The 15,777-nt window shown below is 35.8% G+C and overlaps 1 protein-coding gene across 25 annotated transcripts in view; it reads left to right on the forward strand.

The window, feature by feature from the left end:
* The window catches only part of CLASP2 (cytoplasmic linker associated protein 2), a 153,004-nt gene that overhangs the window by 71,615 nt on the left and 65,612 nt on the right, over positions 1 to 15,777 (forward strand). For all 25 annotated transcript variants that reach the window (XR_012672581.1, XM_075143120.1, XM_075143125.1 and 22 more), the window contains 5 exons: positions 4,065 to 4,144; positions 9,524 to 9,616; positions 10,528 to 10,673; positions 12,202 to 12,337; positions 15,518 to 15,588. Coding sequence is in view for 24 of the 25 variants with exons in the window: in XM_075143120.1 (XP_074999221.1) it covers positions 4,065 to 4,144; positions 9,524 to 9,616; positions 10,528 to 10,673; positions 12,202 to 12,337; positions 15,518 to 15,588 (526 nt within the window). In the remaining variant the exon portion in view is untranslated. The remainder of the gene's footprint in view (positions 1 to 4,064; positions 4,145 to 9,523; positions 9,617 to 10,527; positions 10,674 to 12,201; positions 12,338 to 15,517; positions 15,589 to 15,777) is intronic.

The following is a 15,777-nucleotide window of genomic DNA, read 5'->3' on the forward strand; positions in this document are numbered from 1 at the left end:
CTCACTTAAGAAGAAGCCAGTTGATGAGGCTCTGGATTTTACTTATCTGCTGAGCACTTAAAGATGCAGTGGGGTTACAGTCCCTTAGAATTGTTTATAGTGTCCTTGCCATTATGAATGCAGTAGTTGAACTTGTCTGTACTTGGTCAAAGGATTACGTATTCTATGGCTAAGGTTAAGGACATGCATTATTCAGTGGAAGGCATTAACACTTGAGAGAGATACTTCTAAGAAATTTATAATTGCAGCTTGGTCTGAGAAGGTAAGCAGCAACAACAACAAAACAGCTTGTCAAAATATTTGTGCGCTGTCAGATATGTCAATTTTGAGTCTGTAGGCAGTACTGAAATGAGAATTTTGTAAAGCTCTGCTGTGGCTTCTTCTGAAGGAGAGTCAAGCCTTACAAGCATGAGAAGTTCTTTGAAGGCATCTACATGTCTGTGACTATTATGTACCTTGTTAGCATAGTAAAAGACTTTCCCCTGAACTGGGAAACCACGGGTTGAGTTCTGTCATTTTTTAGTTAGTCTCTTCAGAAACACTGACTGAGTGAATTGGTAAACATACCTACCAAGAGATCAGGAAGGGAAGGGAAGGGAAAGGTTGAACAATATTTTTCCTCCTCATGCAGAATAGACTCTTGACTTGTATACAATATTAAGAGAAGACAGCTACTTCACACTTTATTTTGGTACGCATATGTGATCATGCAGTAGAGGAGGAGAAAGATTAGTGAAATAGAAGTGAATGTGCTTTTAGAGATAACTTTAAATAAGTGTCACCTGCCAAAAAAAACCACATAACCTTTTTTTTATCACCAGGCAAAGAGGTAACAATTTTCTGGGAGTATTAATTTCAAAGAAAAGTGCTCTGTAGAAGTGAACTAGTTGTTGAGACTAGGGAAGGTGGGAAATGCCGTGTGCCTGGACTATGCCAAATGGATTTTAAATAGTACTCTGTCCTTCTTCCTTCTCTATTTAAAGTAAAAAATTGTTATTCCTTAGATAAAGAATGTTCTCTTATTCCTCAAGATGCATTACTGGATGATGTTAAGGTGCTAGAAAATCTATTATGTATCTATTTTGTTATGTATCTATTTTCTGATTTTAAAAGCGATACTTTAAGGCAGACTAAAGATGACAACATCTACATACTTAGCAACGGCAACTTCATCCCCTTTTAATGTCTACTTTGTAGTGTACAGGAGTGCACTATGAATACTTGAAATCCAAACATTTTCTATGGTTTTTATGTTCATGGCTGCATGTGTCAATTTTTAATGTTTGATTTCTGTAAGTTTATTCTCTTGGCAGAAAATTGGTAAGTAATCAATGGGAATGCAAAATACCTTCTCCCCCTCCCCCCCTCCCCCCCCAATTTAACAGTAGTGTTTGGGTATTTGTGTAGCTGAATAATAATACAGGACTTGTATAAACTGTTAAGTGCAGGGGTTTTTTGCCTCTAATGTCACAGGATCACTATAGTCTTTATATTTTATCAGGTTGTAAAGAAACAGGTAGTACGAACTTCATAGGGGTTTACTGTTTTGTGACTAATGCAGTGAGTTAGCTTTGACTAAAACAATTTTGATGATAAGGACAAACTTTTTATGAACTGTTTATAATTTTGAACATTTTAAAAAAGGGTGAGTTCTTTAACCATGTGAAAACCATATTTTAACCTTTAAAAATCAGGTAACCTGGCTACTCAAGCTTTCTTTTCCATTTACTTTTCCTGACTACTGCATATTGATTGTGATTATTTCAGTACTATGAGACTTTCTTAAATGTCAGAGTATTTTGGGAGGGACAGATGAGGTTATGAATTCAGTGTCCAGGCGGCTGTTTGTACCACCTAGTTTAGCATGGTGCCCCTGTGCCAAATTCTTTCTTCTCAAAGTGTCTTTCTACAAAATTCTGCTCTGACCAGGGCATCCTTCCTTTTAGGAGCTGTACAAGTTTGTGTGGCAGAAGGGTGTGTTCTGAGTGTAAATGGGATCTTTCCCTCTTCCTTTTCTTAGGCAGTCAGGTACTCATTCTCTTTGTGGAAGGACGTGCTCCCTCTACTGTCGGGGGGAGAAGAAATAGGCAGTTATAATTTCTTCTTTCCCTTCTGGCTGCCATTGGCAATTATGATGGTATTGGAGATACACATGCAGAAGTGTGTCATGTATAGCACCTCTTTACAACATCCTTGAGCTTAGGCTGTCAAAATTTCTTAGATGTTCCTGTATCATACTGCAGGCACCATGTCCAAATTTTGCTAGATATCACTTAATGCTTTTACATTAAGCAGCCACAAAGGCATGTGAGAGATCTTGTTCTGCATATAAGCCTTGAGAACTAAGAAGTTTGCCATCAAATTTGTAGTGGTAGTGGACCCTCATGTTTCCAAACTGCACAAGTATACAAACACAGCAGATGTAATTCCCTGCACTATAAGTAGGAGATCAGGGACTGTAAACAGTGAAACATTTTTGAAGAGTGCAGCCACCAAGAGTTTCATTTGTCAAGAAGTCCTAGCTTTTTTTTTAGTTGACCACTCAGCTTTAACTGCTTTTTCCTTATGTTTTTTATTTGTTCTGTAGTTACTAAAATATGTCATCTTTCTCTGCCTGATACCTCCATTTCAGCTGTGCTCTGCAAGTTAGGGAGGACATTCTGCCATCTATCCTGTTGGCCTCACTCTGAAAGAGTTGAGACAAGACCCTTGTTCCTGAGTTCTCATTTGCTGTTTTGTGGGGGTTTTTTTTTCACCTCTCAAGGAGGAAATGTTCTCCTGGACTGATAATCTCCATGCAGTTTACCTGTCTTGTCATATTATCTTCCTGATTCGATTATTGAAGGTACTTAAGGATTCTGCCATGCCTTAACTTGTACTTGGAGTTTTAGGCTTGTAGCACAGCCTAGATCTGATGACCTTGTTCTTTGATTTGATAACAAACTTGAGTTCATTCCTTTAAAAAAGGGCTTTCTTGGTAACCCTAGTATTTGCAAGAAAGTGAAATCTGGACACTGTTTTCAAATTATTTTCTTTTTTAGAGTTGACTTGGTTTCTACCCAAGATTTTAATGAAATTTGGCAACCATTTGCCAGTGTGAAACCAGCAGGTTACCTGTTAGTATTCTTCCCTGATCCTTTTGCTTGGTATTTGGGGCATCTTTGCCTGTTATGTGAGAATAGTTCCATCATTTACCTTGCACAGAAGTAACTGCTCTACTACTTGCATAGCTGTCATGGAAGCTTTTGGAGAGGAAACATTTTTGGTATGATAGTTTTTTAGTAATGTGTCTGGAAGGTTCTTGGGAGCTTCCTCCAGGTGATACAATCCCGGAGCCCCACTGTGGAACACCCATGGGGATGAGCGCTCTGAGAAGGAGGCCGCCAATCAGTGGAGTTCACATTTTGCTCCAACACAACATTACCTTCACTGTGTCCTTGCTTTCTTTGTTGAAGTTCTTGGAGATTTGAGACAGAGACATGCACCTCACACTTCTTAGCTCCTCATGAGAATACTGAGAAGCACAAAGTAAATTAATTGTGTAGGGCTACTATGCAAGATTAAAAAAAAAAAAAGACCCCCAAACTTCCAGGGTTGATGGCTTGTGGCACATGTGTTAAGGTGAAAATTCATCCTGAGGAATTCCATTTAATGATATAACTCTTGCTTTGGTAAATAATTTGAAATTCTATGCTTTTTTTGGGAACATTTCTATTATCAGGATGCAGGTCTCAGAATTCTATGCAAAAAGCTACTAGACGATTGTTGTGCTAAACATGTTTCCAATTAAAGACAAAAATAAAAATAATAAAATGAAACCATTAACTTTGTCAAATTGGAAACTGCTCAGAATTGTTCATTTTTGAAAAAAAAAAGTTCAACTTTTTTCTTATTCATGGCGAAATCAGAGCTCAAGGTCTTGCAATTTTACATATGATGAATGTTCAGGATTTTTGTAAGTTATATTAAATATTTGAAAATAGGTATTGTGAAAGATGCTTATGTCAGTTTGAAAACCTTAACGTATATTATTGACTGTTTAACATTATTTTACATTTATGTAGGTTCCTCTAAAGAAGGAGGAGCTGGAGCTGTGGATGAGGATGATTTTATTAAGGCATTTACAGATGTTCCTACTGTACAGGTAAGATGCTGTGTATGCTCATGTTTCTTTTCAGAAATACATTATTTGCAATACTATGTGTTAGCCTACTTTTAAAACTTCTTTAATTTTATGGTCTTCTAAGCAAGTGTCCTTACTTTTCCTTGTTTCTGAATTTACAGTGTCCATGGAAAGCTCTTTACTTTTTCCAGTTAGTTACCAAAAAAACCACCTTTTCTTTACTGTCCTACTAATTATTATCACATGGTGTTTCAGCTAAAATCCATTATTGCTTTTCTTAATCTTTTCCAGGGAGCTACTGAAAATAATTTTATGTTTTAATTTTAATAAGAAAAAGATTTCCATAATGTTTGGAAAATTTCAGACTGCAATTTCATGGGATAGTCAAGTACTAATAATACAGGCAAATAATTTTAAAAACAAGAATTGTGTTTTCAAATGTGTCCAATTTGTAATGATGCGTGTCTGGCATACATGTCCTCATCTCTAGCAATACTTTAAAAAAAAAAATCTAGCGCCTTATTTGAATACTAATGAACGTGTTGGATTCTGAGTTCTTAGTTGAAAGATCAGATTTTAATTTCTATTCTTTAAGTGTGGGAATTGCACATACTTGGTACTTTCACACAGTTGAGTCATTTAACATGCTTGTGTCTTCCTAGACCTATTTTGAATAAGTTTTCCTTGAGCAGCTGGAGGTGTGGAAGGCAACCAAAAACTCAGTCAGCCATAGTTCCCAAACACCAGAAGGATTTTGTATGACTCCTTTTGCTTAATACGTACTTTTGTTCTATTTTTATTTCCCAAGATGATAGCGTAGTTATTTGTTAGATCCTCTGTAGGCAGAAGTACAGTCTGCTTTTATGAAGGAACACTCTATCTCCATGATCCCCGTCACATCAAGGAAATCTTTGTCTTACACTGTAAGAGCTTTATGTTTCTTTGCCTCTACAAACTGCGTTAAGAATTCTTTGGAGGGCACAAACATGGAGCTCTTAGTATTATGTATATCCCCATTACGTTGAACAGAGCCATATTCCACAGCACAGAAAACATGCTGCCTGTAGTTCAATGCTTTGGTATTTGCAGTCCCAAGCAGAGTTCTCTAATCACTTAAGTTGGTTAATAATGTTGCAAGAACAAAAGTGGGGTAACTGTATGTCGTTGACCAGGACATGTGATTTTTCTGTCTGACTGCTGGATGGTCTAGGAAGGTAGGTCATTCCTAAACTGCAAGAGGTGGAAGAGAAAAACATGCTTGTCTTTACTAATCTCACCCAAGTTGAGGTGAGGGGGCAGGGGAGAAACAAACTTTTTGTTTCATGGATAAGAATGTAAGAAAGACCTGCTGACAAGGCAAAAAAGAAAAAAGTTTTCTTTTTTTTAGTATCCTTAGGAATAATGACTTCCTGCTGTCCAACTTCATGCTTCTGGTTGTGGACAATCTCTGATCTTTCCAAAAAAAGGCAGATCCCACGTTCTGAGACCATGTTAATTACTAAGGAAGAGAGAAGTTTCTGTAGTAGACCCTGTGAAGAAAGAATGTTTATGACCTGTAATTTGCCAGGTTATTCTAAAAGCAAAGGAAACTTGTTAGAATGGGGAGAGGGAGTTGTTTATACATGATTGGGCCCATTCCTGTGTCCTTCTGTTTTCATTACATTTGTGGGTTTCAGTAGTGGCTTCATTGAAAGCAAGGAAGGGAAAAACAGATCCAATTCTGAATCAAGATTAAGTCTGGATTAATCAAGTAAATTGAGGTTACTTATGGTGTGCATATGTTTAACTCATTCTTAAAAGCCTCCAATGATAGATCTGCCTTTCCAGTAACCTGTTCCAATGACTGCACATTATTAATTTTTTAGGAATATCGTATTGTTTACTCATATCTAGTTTGTAATTGTCATATTGGAAATACTTTCCATCTGTATAGTTATTACTCTTATTTGTGTTTGAGCTTTTAATTTTCCGTCTTTGATGTTGCGCTTACCTTTAATCGTGTGTGTGCGTGTGTGTGTGTGTGTTGCCCTCTAATGGTTAACAGCAGTTTATGAAGAAGACTTTGAGATTTTGAGATATAGTCTGATGGATCTGTGTGCAAAAAAGAAGAGTACTGTGGTGAGAGGATTGTGCCTTCATATTTAAGATTACAACCATAATGTTTTTGCAACTCTGTTTATTTGCCTTTGCTTAAATTGAAGAAAATTCTGTGTTCAGGTTATTAGGAATAACTCCCATTAATAGCTAGAATTTATTTCAAAATAAATTTAATTGTTTTTATAAAAGTCTGATGTGGGAACTTATGAACAAAAAAATGTATTATGTCATTAACTGAACACAGAATTTCATCTTGGCCTTCTAAAAGCATAATTAATCAAGGGCAGGAAGAAAAGAAATTATTGAAATATTACCTTTTATTCCTCTGAAACTAGTGGACAACCTCAACAATTTGGGATTTTTCAGTGGGATTACAGTTTTAATTTCATGACAAGATAAAATTATGCCATTTATTAAATTCCTCGTTACAATGCCAATTTGAATAGCAGAAATTGCATAGATTCAATTCTGTTTGTGCCAGGTAATTAAAGAAAAAAATTAGATTCTTTGCCTAGGCATGCAAGTAGGGCAGACATAAACCCATTGTACACTGTACATGTTGCTTCTGTGTTTGTGGACTGCCTAGCGTGTTTTAATCCCGTGGCAGTAACTACAGCACATAACTCTGATAACACATAGGCTGACAATAAAAAATGTCCTGTTTTTCAGGATCTACTCTATGAGAGAGCTTACAAAAGGTATTTGTACCTTGACCATAACCTCAGACTAAGTTTCGAGTGTGCACTAAACAGATCTGTTAGCTGCCACCAAAAGGCATGATCCTGCTTCCCTTGTTGTTGCGCTTCACTTCTTTATGATAAGTTGACATAGGCTGCTGAGTTGGCAAAGAAATTTTTGCCCTTCCTCTTGTGGGGTTAGCTTTTTGTACGTTAAATCCCTGAATTGGGAAGGAGACAGGGCAAGGTGAGTGATGACAAAGGGGGAGCCTGAGGAGATTGAATCGTGTCACGAATTCTGATGGCATTAGGGTCACCGTAATATGAAATTGCACCTTTAGTTAACCAGTGACTACTCCCTTCCACTTTTAAAAGGAAAATAAGAATTTTCTTTGATAACGGAAATTTAATTTGATAAAAATGCTTACTGAGACACACATAATATTTATTCTTAATAGCATGGTTCCTATAGAATTACTGTTAGAGTAAATTAGTATTGTGTAACAAGTATTATACGCTACTAGTATACACAACTATATTAAATGGTGATACAAAAGTCATGTTCGATTTTTGTGGGCAGTGGAGTAGAAAGTCTGTTACGCTTGGACCCCCTGTTTTTACTAAATCATTTACTCCTTTTAAATAAGTTATCCATCAGATGTTTATTGACTTCTAATGAAGAAGAAAACAGTAATCATGAGGAATAGCTTTTTGGTTTTTATGGATGCAGTCGTGTCCCCTGTATAGAACTGCAAAGCTGCCTCCACAGTGTACGCTGGAAAAGCTTACGCAGCTGTGTGGTAATAAAAATTTCAATTTTATTGGTAAAGCATATTCAGAAATTGTTTTCCGCATGATAATGAAGCTGGCCTGGGTGTACTAATTCGTCTTTCACTGACGTGATTCCTACCCTGTTTATCCTACAAACCAGATATGCAGGTTTTTTAGAGCAATGGATGTCTTCCACCTCCTCAATATTCCAGCATGAAATATAGAGGCCTCCATAACCATGTTCTGTTAAAGCACTGGAACAAAAGTAGATGTCAATAGAGTCAAGGTCCCATATCTACTGTAAGTTAAATTCATTTGATGTGCTCAGGAAATTGGAAAACTAGACTGTATTTGGAATAACTCTTGTAGTAATTTCAAGTTGCCCAGGAAAATAAGATACTTTGTAGAAAATATGCATTCAGCTTAACAGTAGAACAGAAGAAAGATGTTCCTAAATCTTTTTACAATAAAATAAAAGATGCATATATACATGCAGAACAGTGTGTTCAAGAGACCAGTGTCAAAGCTCTTCAGCAATTCAGGCAAAACAAGGCGCCTTAACCATTGGTCCTTGTTTCCTCTACATGCTCTGCGCTCTTGCACGTACAAAAATTTTGTCTTGGACTTAAATAATGAGGGAGCATCAGGCACTACTATTTAGGTGCTAACGTAAGCTATCATGCTGGCCTCCGGCTTTCACTCTGGAAGGGTATGAGTTTCCTTGAAGTCCAGCCCCATGCATACGTCTTGGATGTGTCTCACGTGGCACCAGATGCCTGTGTATGGGGAAGTCAGTTTAGCCCAATGTGTTTATGTAGACAACTTTTGATCAAAAAAAAAAAAAGAAAATCTTTAGCTGAAAATACATTTTTGAAAAAATTCTGGCCATATCAAGTTTCTGATTAGTAATTTGCTTCATATCCTCTTCAACTTGTTCTCAATCTGGGGAAAAAAAAACAACTTTAAATTTTGCATATTCAGTGGAAGCAGAAAAGAGCATCCTGTGGCTTATGTCTGGGAGAACAGAAGGGAAGTCAGTTTATTTCTGATGTTAATAATATGTTTTCATGACTACTTTTTTTTATTTTCTTCTTTAGAAATCCACTGTTGTATGTGTACAGTTATCAATAAATCCATTAATTCATGTATTACCAAATAGTGACTGATGTATGATTAGATTGGTCAGGCATCAATTCTGCTGGAATTACTGTGTAAAGAATAGAGAACTCTGACTGTAGGTTGCTCCTTACATTTATGTACTGACTGCATAAGTTAATAAAAGATAGGCTTGGAGTAGTAATAAATATAGAAGCTATTGAAACTTAATTTATTTTTTCAGACAAATTTTTAATTTTAGTGTTGACTAGCAGCCCAGTTAGGCCCTCATAGAGCCATGCACTCTTGTAATGCGGAAGAGAGTCCCTGCCCCAAAAGAGTTGCGTCAGGTTAAAATCTGTTGGTTGAGTAACATTGTAATAGTGAGTATGAAAATGAAATTGAATTGCAATGGTATTGCAACAGATTATCTAAAGCCTCTGCTCATATTAGATTATATTCTTTTTAAATGGAATTAATGAAATTCTAGATATGGTTAGATGATCACAAAGGTGAAAGGTGAAATCTTGAGGAAAATGTTGATTCTTCAGCTTTTCTTTTAATGAATATTCACTACTTGGTGATATCCTCAAAGATTTGCCTTAAAGTACCCATTTATGCCTCTTATACAGTTCTCTGGAACTTTTGGGGCAAGATTTTCAGAATTATAATTGTATTTTCCATCTTCTCAAGCTATTTTCCTTCATCGGGTTACCTGGGATATTAACAATATGGATTTTCTGGTGTTTTAATATTTCAGATCTATTCTAGTCGAGAACTTGAAGAAACGTTGAACAAAATCAGGGAAATTCTCTCAGATGACAAACATGATTGGGATCAACGAACTAACGCGGTAAACTTTTTATCTGGTTTCAGGTTTGCGTGGGTGTATTTAATGAAGCACAGGCAGTTAGATATTTTTAAATGGTTTTTATTAAAGTAATTACACTCCAGATAATCAAAGAAAATTTCATTTTAATTTTTAAACATTGAATTTCCATATACCAAATAAGTTTGAGCAAGTGTTTTAAGAAGGCTGAAATACATTTTTGCTGATATTTAAGTGGAAGCTTTTCTAAAAGCCATCATGTATGTAGGACGAGAGGAAATGGCCTCAAGTTGCGCCAAGGGAGGTTTAGATTGAACATTAGGAAAAATTTCTTTACTGAAAGAGTGGTCAGGCCTTGGAACAGGCTGCCCAGGGAAGTGGTGGAGTCACCATCCCTGGAGGTATTTAAAAGATGTGTAGATGAGGCCCTTAGGGACATGGTGTAGTGGGCATGGTGTGTTGGGTTGACGGTTGGACACGATGATCTTAGAGGTCTTTTCCAACCTGTATGATTCTATGATTCTATGTATGTTTCAGTTGGCATTTATGCAAAATTACATATTCTTCAGGTAAACTGTTAGCATTGGTACCTCTTATGTGTGGCTATGATAAGTTTCACTTGCAGGTTTAAAATGTTTGTGTGTATGTAGCATTTACATTTTTTATCAGGTTGGTGGCATCTTAGCGTTTGGAAGCAGGTATATGAACAGAATTATGTATTTGTATATTTGTAGACTGGGATCTGAGACTTTTTAGCTCTAGAATTTAAGTAATAAAATTTTTTTACAGGTTTTTTTAAAATTCTTGCCATATATTTCAAAATTATGCTTTGATTTAAAGACATGCCTACATACATTTTTGCAATGAAGTTGCTACTTTTTTATTTTGAAATGTGTATTGGTAGTGTCCTAAACTAAATGCCTTAATTTTTTTAGCTGAAGAAAGTTCGGTCGTTGCTTGTTGCTGGAGCTGCACAGTATGATGGATTTTTCCAGCATTTACGGTTGTTGGATGGTGCTTTCAAGCTGTCAGCCAAGGATCTCAGATCCCAGGTGGTTAGAGAAGCATGCATTACTGTAGCGTAAGTATAGTTTATGTGCGTTTGTGTACTTTGCTAGATTTTAGTATGAATTTGACTTAAAAGATGCTTTATCAATGTTGCAGGAAAGATTATCTTGTTGGACTGCTGTACACTATGACTGATAAAAGAGTCAAGTCAGCATCTGAGCTGTTTCGTAAAAGAAACTTTAAAGGAATTTGTTCTTTTAGGCGATATATGTAGTTGATAATCCTGTAACAGATTGTATGTGAAGAGCAAGTTACCATCGTTACACTGAGTACGTAGTGCAAGTTAATACAAGCTACTGTAAGTACTATTATTGTAATATTGAGGAGTAGTCTTAGAAGCACTTATGCTTGAGTGATTGGCACAGGACTTTACTGTGACTATTTGTAATAACAAAGTAAGCTACCCTATAGTGTTTTGAGCCCTTCCGCTTGGCTGTTGAATTGTCTGAGATGCAATTTAAAAAGATAAAACTCAGGTGAAAGCTTTACTAAAACATTGTACATTTTGGTGAGGTAGTATCCTTCATGTCCATGATAATTTTAGAAGCTGTGGCTAAACAGAAATAAGATCTTCACTCTCCTCATCTTGGGGACTCTCATTAAATTCAAGAGGGGAATGGGGAAAGCCTTATTTTTACACCAGAGCAGTCTTTTCCACTTCCATGTTTTCCATGGCTTTTTTCCCTCTGGAAAGGCATTAATGTAACTACTGATTTTCAGTGACCATGTGGAACAGATAAGCCCCAGAGTTTGCCCTTGCTATTCGGGTCTCCTGATTGAACAGACCATGGGACCTGTTGGAGCATACAACTGTCCTTGCCAGGGAAATTCAGGCTTTGAGAAAATAATGCTAACCTTTCCTAACATGAAGTCAGGCATAGCGTAAAAGTACTGTGTAAATGTCCTCATCCGGGCCTAAAAGCCTGGAATTTTTCTTGATGCCTGAAACTTAGATATATTTGATGTCCCATTTGCTGCTGACTGCAAATTCTTTTTATATAGTCTCTTTATGGAAGAAGCATTTATTGTCACCACTGTACAGTTAAACTACTGTGTGTTGTATGTGTTTGTGTATTTGTTAAAATTGAAACCATAACCTTTAATAAACAAGGGAGTCAATTTTTGGTGGTTGATAAATTATGATAAATTCAGTAGTTTTACCTGCATTCAAAAGGAAAAAAATCTCAAAGAATAATTTTCATAAGATTTTAGATTTATATACTCTCAAAGTGTGTTTAAAAAAAAAAAAAGAAATACTATGACATTTTATGTGGATATGAGAATTTTAGCTTTTCAAATTGTGGTATTTGTTTTTTGTGACAAAATAAAGTTATTAATGTTCAACCTCTTAATGTGTCTGCTAAGTAACAAAAATGTACCACAAATCCTGCATTTCTAATGAGGCAAGGACTTGGAAGTAATGAAATCAAGAAATTCTGTTGTTTGGAAAGATAAATCTTTAAAATGTACAATGAACTTTGTTATTTTAAGACTAAGAAATTAATTTTTATTAACAAATTTTATTTCTTTTTCTTAAATAGCCATCTTTCAACTGTTTTGGGAAACAAGTTTGATCATGGCGCTGAAGCTATCGTGCCTACTCTTTTTAATCTGGTTCCCAACAGCGCCAAAGTGATGGCAACTTCTGGGTGCGCAGCCATTAGATTCATTATTCGGGTAGGTGTTCCTCTCTCACTTTGCTTGCTAGGAATATTCAGGTAGTGGCTCTTAGCAGAGATAATAACAATTCTGAAATACAGGATTATAAATAATTCTTTAATGGAGAAGTAATTTTTCTCAAGGTGGACAAATATTATTTATCATTGAAACCAATCAGCAGCATTGCCATAGTAAAGATGGAGGAATAGGTATGAAAAGCAAGTCTGTTTCCATGATTTTTTTGTAATGTGTTAATTGTAAAAAGGCAAGTGTATTTCAAAGGTTAACTGTGTTTAACTGCCTTTTTGGAAAAGACGAAGTTAAGAAGCTGGTAAGATTTTTTTTTTTTTTTTTAAAAAAAACCAACAAAACAAAGCTATTTCTTTAAAAAAATTTTTTTTTCAAAATAAAAAAAAATTGGAACTGTGGAGTAATGATAAAATGTTGAAGAGGCCAGATATAAGTGGATCAGTTCAGAAAGCACAAGTTCATCGAAGAAAAACCCAATAGAGATTTTAATCCTTGGGTTTAAGAACTTTCTAAGCTGAGTCCTTAAAGCTATAGCATATAGAAGAGGGGAGTGCTGTAGTCTGTTTTTTATTGTCTGTTCCTTAAGCATCTGCTGCTGACTGATGTCTGAGGCAAGATATTTAGCTAGATTTTTGGAACTTGCACTGATACTTTTGTGTTTCAAATAGAAGTGGGAGGTTGCCTGTAGTTTCTACATTAAAAGCTGTGGTGTTCTTAATGCTAGGCACTTATGCTATTCACTGTGATGTCATCCGTGGTTTTAATTTTTAAGTTGTTGGAAACCTAAGTGGTTTAATCACGCATACGTTTTATTGCTATTCTCAGTATGTTTTGGAATCTATACTTACTTTGTCTAACCATGCCTCTGAGAATGTGCTCTGAGACTTCTGCGTTACCTTTGCACTAGCGCTTGGGCTAAGGACCATTGGCATTTTTTCCCCAGACTCTTACAAGGTACGGTGAGATGGCTAATAGCACAGAGTTCAGAGTGGAAGGAATACACCTTACACAGGATGATTAAAGTTGTAAGAGAAGAATACCATTTGCATTAGTATTAGACAAGCTCAGGCATGTAAGAAGCCAACCATGTCTGTACAGGAGCCAAATCAAACACCAGAAAAGCAGCATGAAATAAAAATTCACCGATTATATTAAATTGGCTTTATTGGTTCAGTTCAGTTGAGACAAGCCTACACATTGGCTATAGCTGCCCTGATTTTGCTTAAACTTCTGTTACTCTTAGCTGTAGTGTAACATATTAGATTGGAGGCATAGAAGCATTCAAATAGTGTTCAAATATAACCAATAAATGACTTATGCAAGGTGTTCTGACAGAAAATTCAGGTTTCAGTGGAAAAAGAAAACAGAGTCAAACGAAATGCACCCCCACTCTCCTTTGGACTTCTATCCTTTGGATTAAATGAGAGTTGGTGAGGGAGTGTGTGATCAGTTGAATATTTAGAGCCCAAGCCATTACAGCTTTTGGAATCAGCGTTTTGCTCAAAAACTCCTACCAGAATCCACTGACAGCCAATTCAGACCCTGATGCTTTAGTATCTAATTGCTGTGAGAGTGAGTCTATGTAAAAAAAGGGAAGCTGTATTATACCAGTGATCTTGAAGAGCTTCATCTCATCTTTGTCCCTTTATTGGATTTCATATTTCTTCTCCAGATTGTTCTTACACTGTAGTCTGATTTCTCTTCCTTGACTCTTAGTAAATCAGGAAAACAATTAAAAAAAAAAAAAGGGGGGGGGGGGCGGGTCATGATGAGATGACAGAAAACCTTTTCCAGAGGGAGGTGGGATTCAGATTGGGCAATTGAGCTGCAAGGTGTGTTGGGAGGAAGCATGTATCACTACAGCTTCAAAGGGGTAACAGATGAAATGTGCAGTCTTAAAGCTGAATGAAAGCAAGCCTGAGGCTTTGATTCCTTTGCAAAACGCTCTCTCGAAATTACAATGTCAATAGCTCCAAAGACTTGGAACATACAGTTTTCTCCATCTGTAAAAATGTTTTATTCTTTCCCCTGATATTGCTTATTGTCCTCTTTTTGGCATTTGTGTAACACTTTTCAATTTGAGAACTACGCAAAGCACAAACAAACCCCCTAAAACCTGTTTAAAAGTGTATCAGTATGAACAAATGCAACTGTTAGGCTCTTCCAGATTTTCTGATTAATCGCCTTCTAATTCTGAAGTTGGCAGTACTCTGAGAGCTGATAATTATCTCTGGTTTTTTTGCGATTTGTGTGTTTATATCCTGCAACAATGACCTAAGGAGAAGTATGATACATAAGATACTAAGAATTGTTCAGTACTGTACTTTTTAAGCATTTTTTTACAGGCTACAGCTTCACACTGCATTGAGGACTGTTTTAGAAGTTATCTGATGTATTTATAATCAAGAAAGGAATAAAGAAATGAACTGAAAATGGATTTGTTGGACCATGTTATTCTTACTTGGAATTAAAATTACTTTGTGTCTACAATTAGTTAAGATAAGCTGAAGTAAGGCTGCTTTAATTCTGAATTAAAGTAGTGCATTTGGATTTAATGCAAGTTTATCTTACCCACTTTAAATTGTAGTTCAAGGGTTTTCTTTTCCCATGAGGATGTTAGGTGTTTCCATGTAGATTATATACATAAACTTGCTTATATTACATGTCATGCTTTTGTTATTTTATTGACATATTTTATATTAAAAGAAATTTGGTCTTTGTAGCACTAATCGTATTGATTGATCCCTAAAAGAATGCCCATAGTTTCAGCTTGATTGATTCGCTTTTTGCTCTATAGCTCTGATTTTTGAGACTGCTATGTCTATTGCTTTTTTTTCTGTGGCAAAACTAAAATAACATTAGCTTACAGGTCCTTTGAGGAGACAATTACATTTGAGCCTTCATATATGACTTCTAACAGCTAAATATTGCATATCATGATGTGATTGTTGATGGCAAGGGAAGTGCTTTTTGCTTGACCTTTTGGAAAAAAATAGGAAATCAATTCACGTGCTAGCAGAGGTCTCTTATTTAATAATATACGTTTAGTTTCAGTAAGTATTTTAAATTATTGCAATTTTTATTATGTTGCTAATTCTGTTTGACCTAATTAATACAGTACAAATTCAGGAATACTTTTGTCATTAACTGCTTTATCCTTTTTTTTAGCATACCCATGTGCCACGACTCATACCTTTAATAACAAGCAACTGTACCTCAAAATCAGTTGCAGTTAGAAGGTGAGTACATTATAAATAGAAAATTATTACAGCTGTTGCTTTTTTTAAATATAATGATCACATGTTGAAAATAAACAGATTTGAAGATTTATGGCCATTAACTCTGAATACCCAAAACTGTGTTATCCAGTAAACTACAAAAATGAATTTCAGCAAAGCTACATTGAATGATGTTGAGGAATGATACTT

Source organism: Calonectris borealis, chromosome 2 (genome assembly GCF_964195595.1).
Source record: "Calonectris borealis chromosome 2, bCalBor7.hap1.2, whole genome shotgun sequence".
Lineage (NCBI taxonomy): Eukaryota > Metazoa > Chordata > Aves > Procellariiformes > Procellariidae > Calonectris > Calonectris borealis.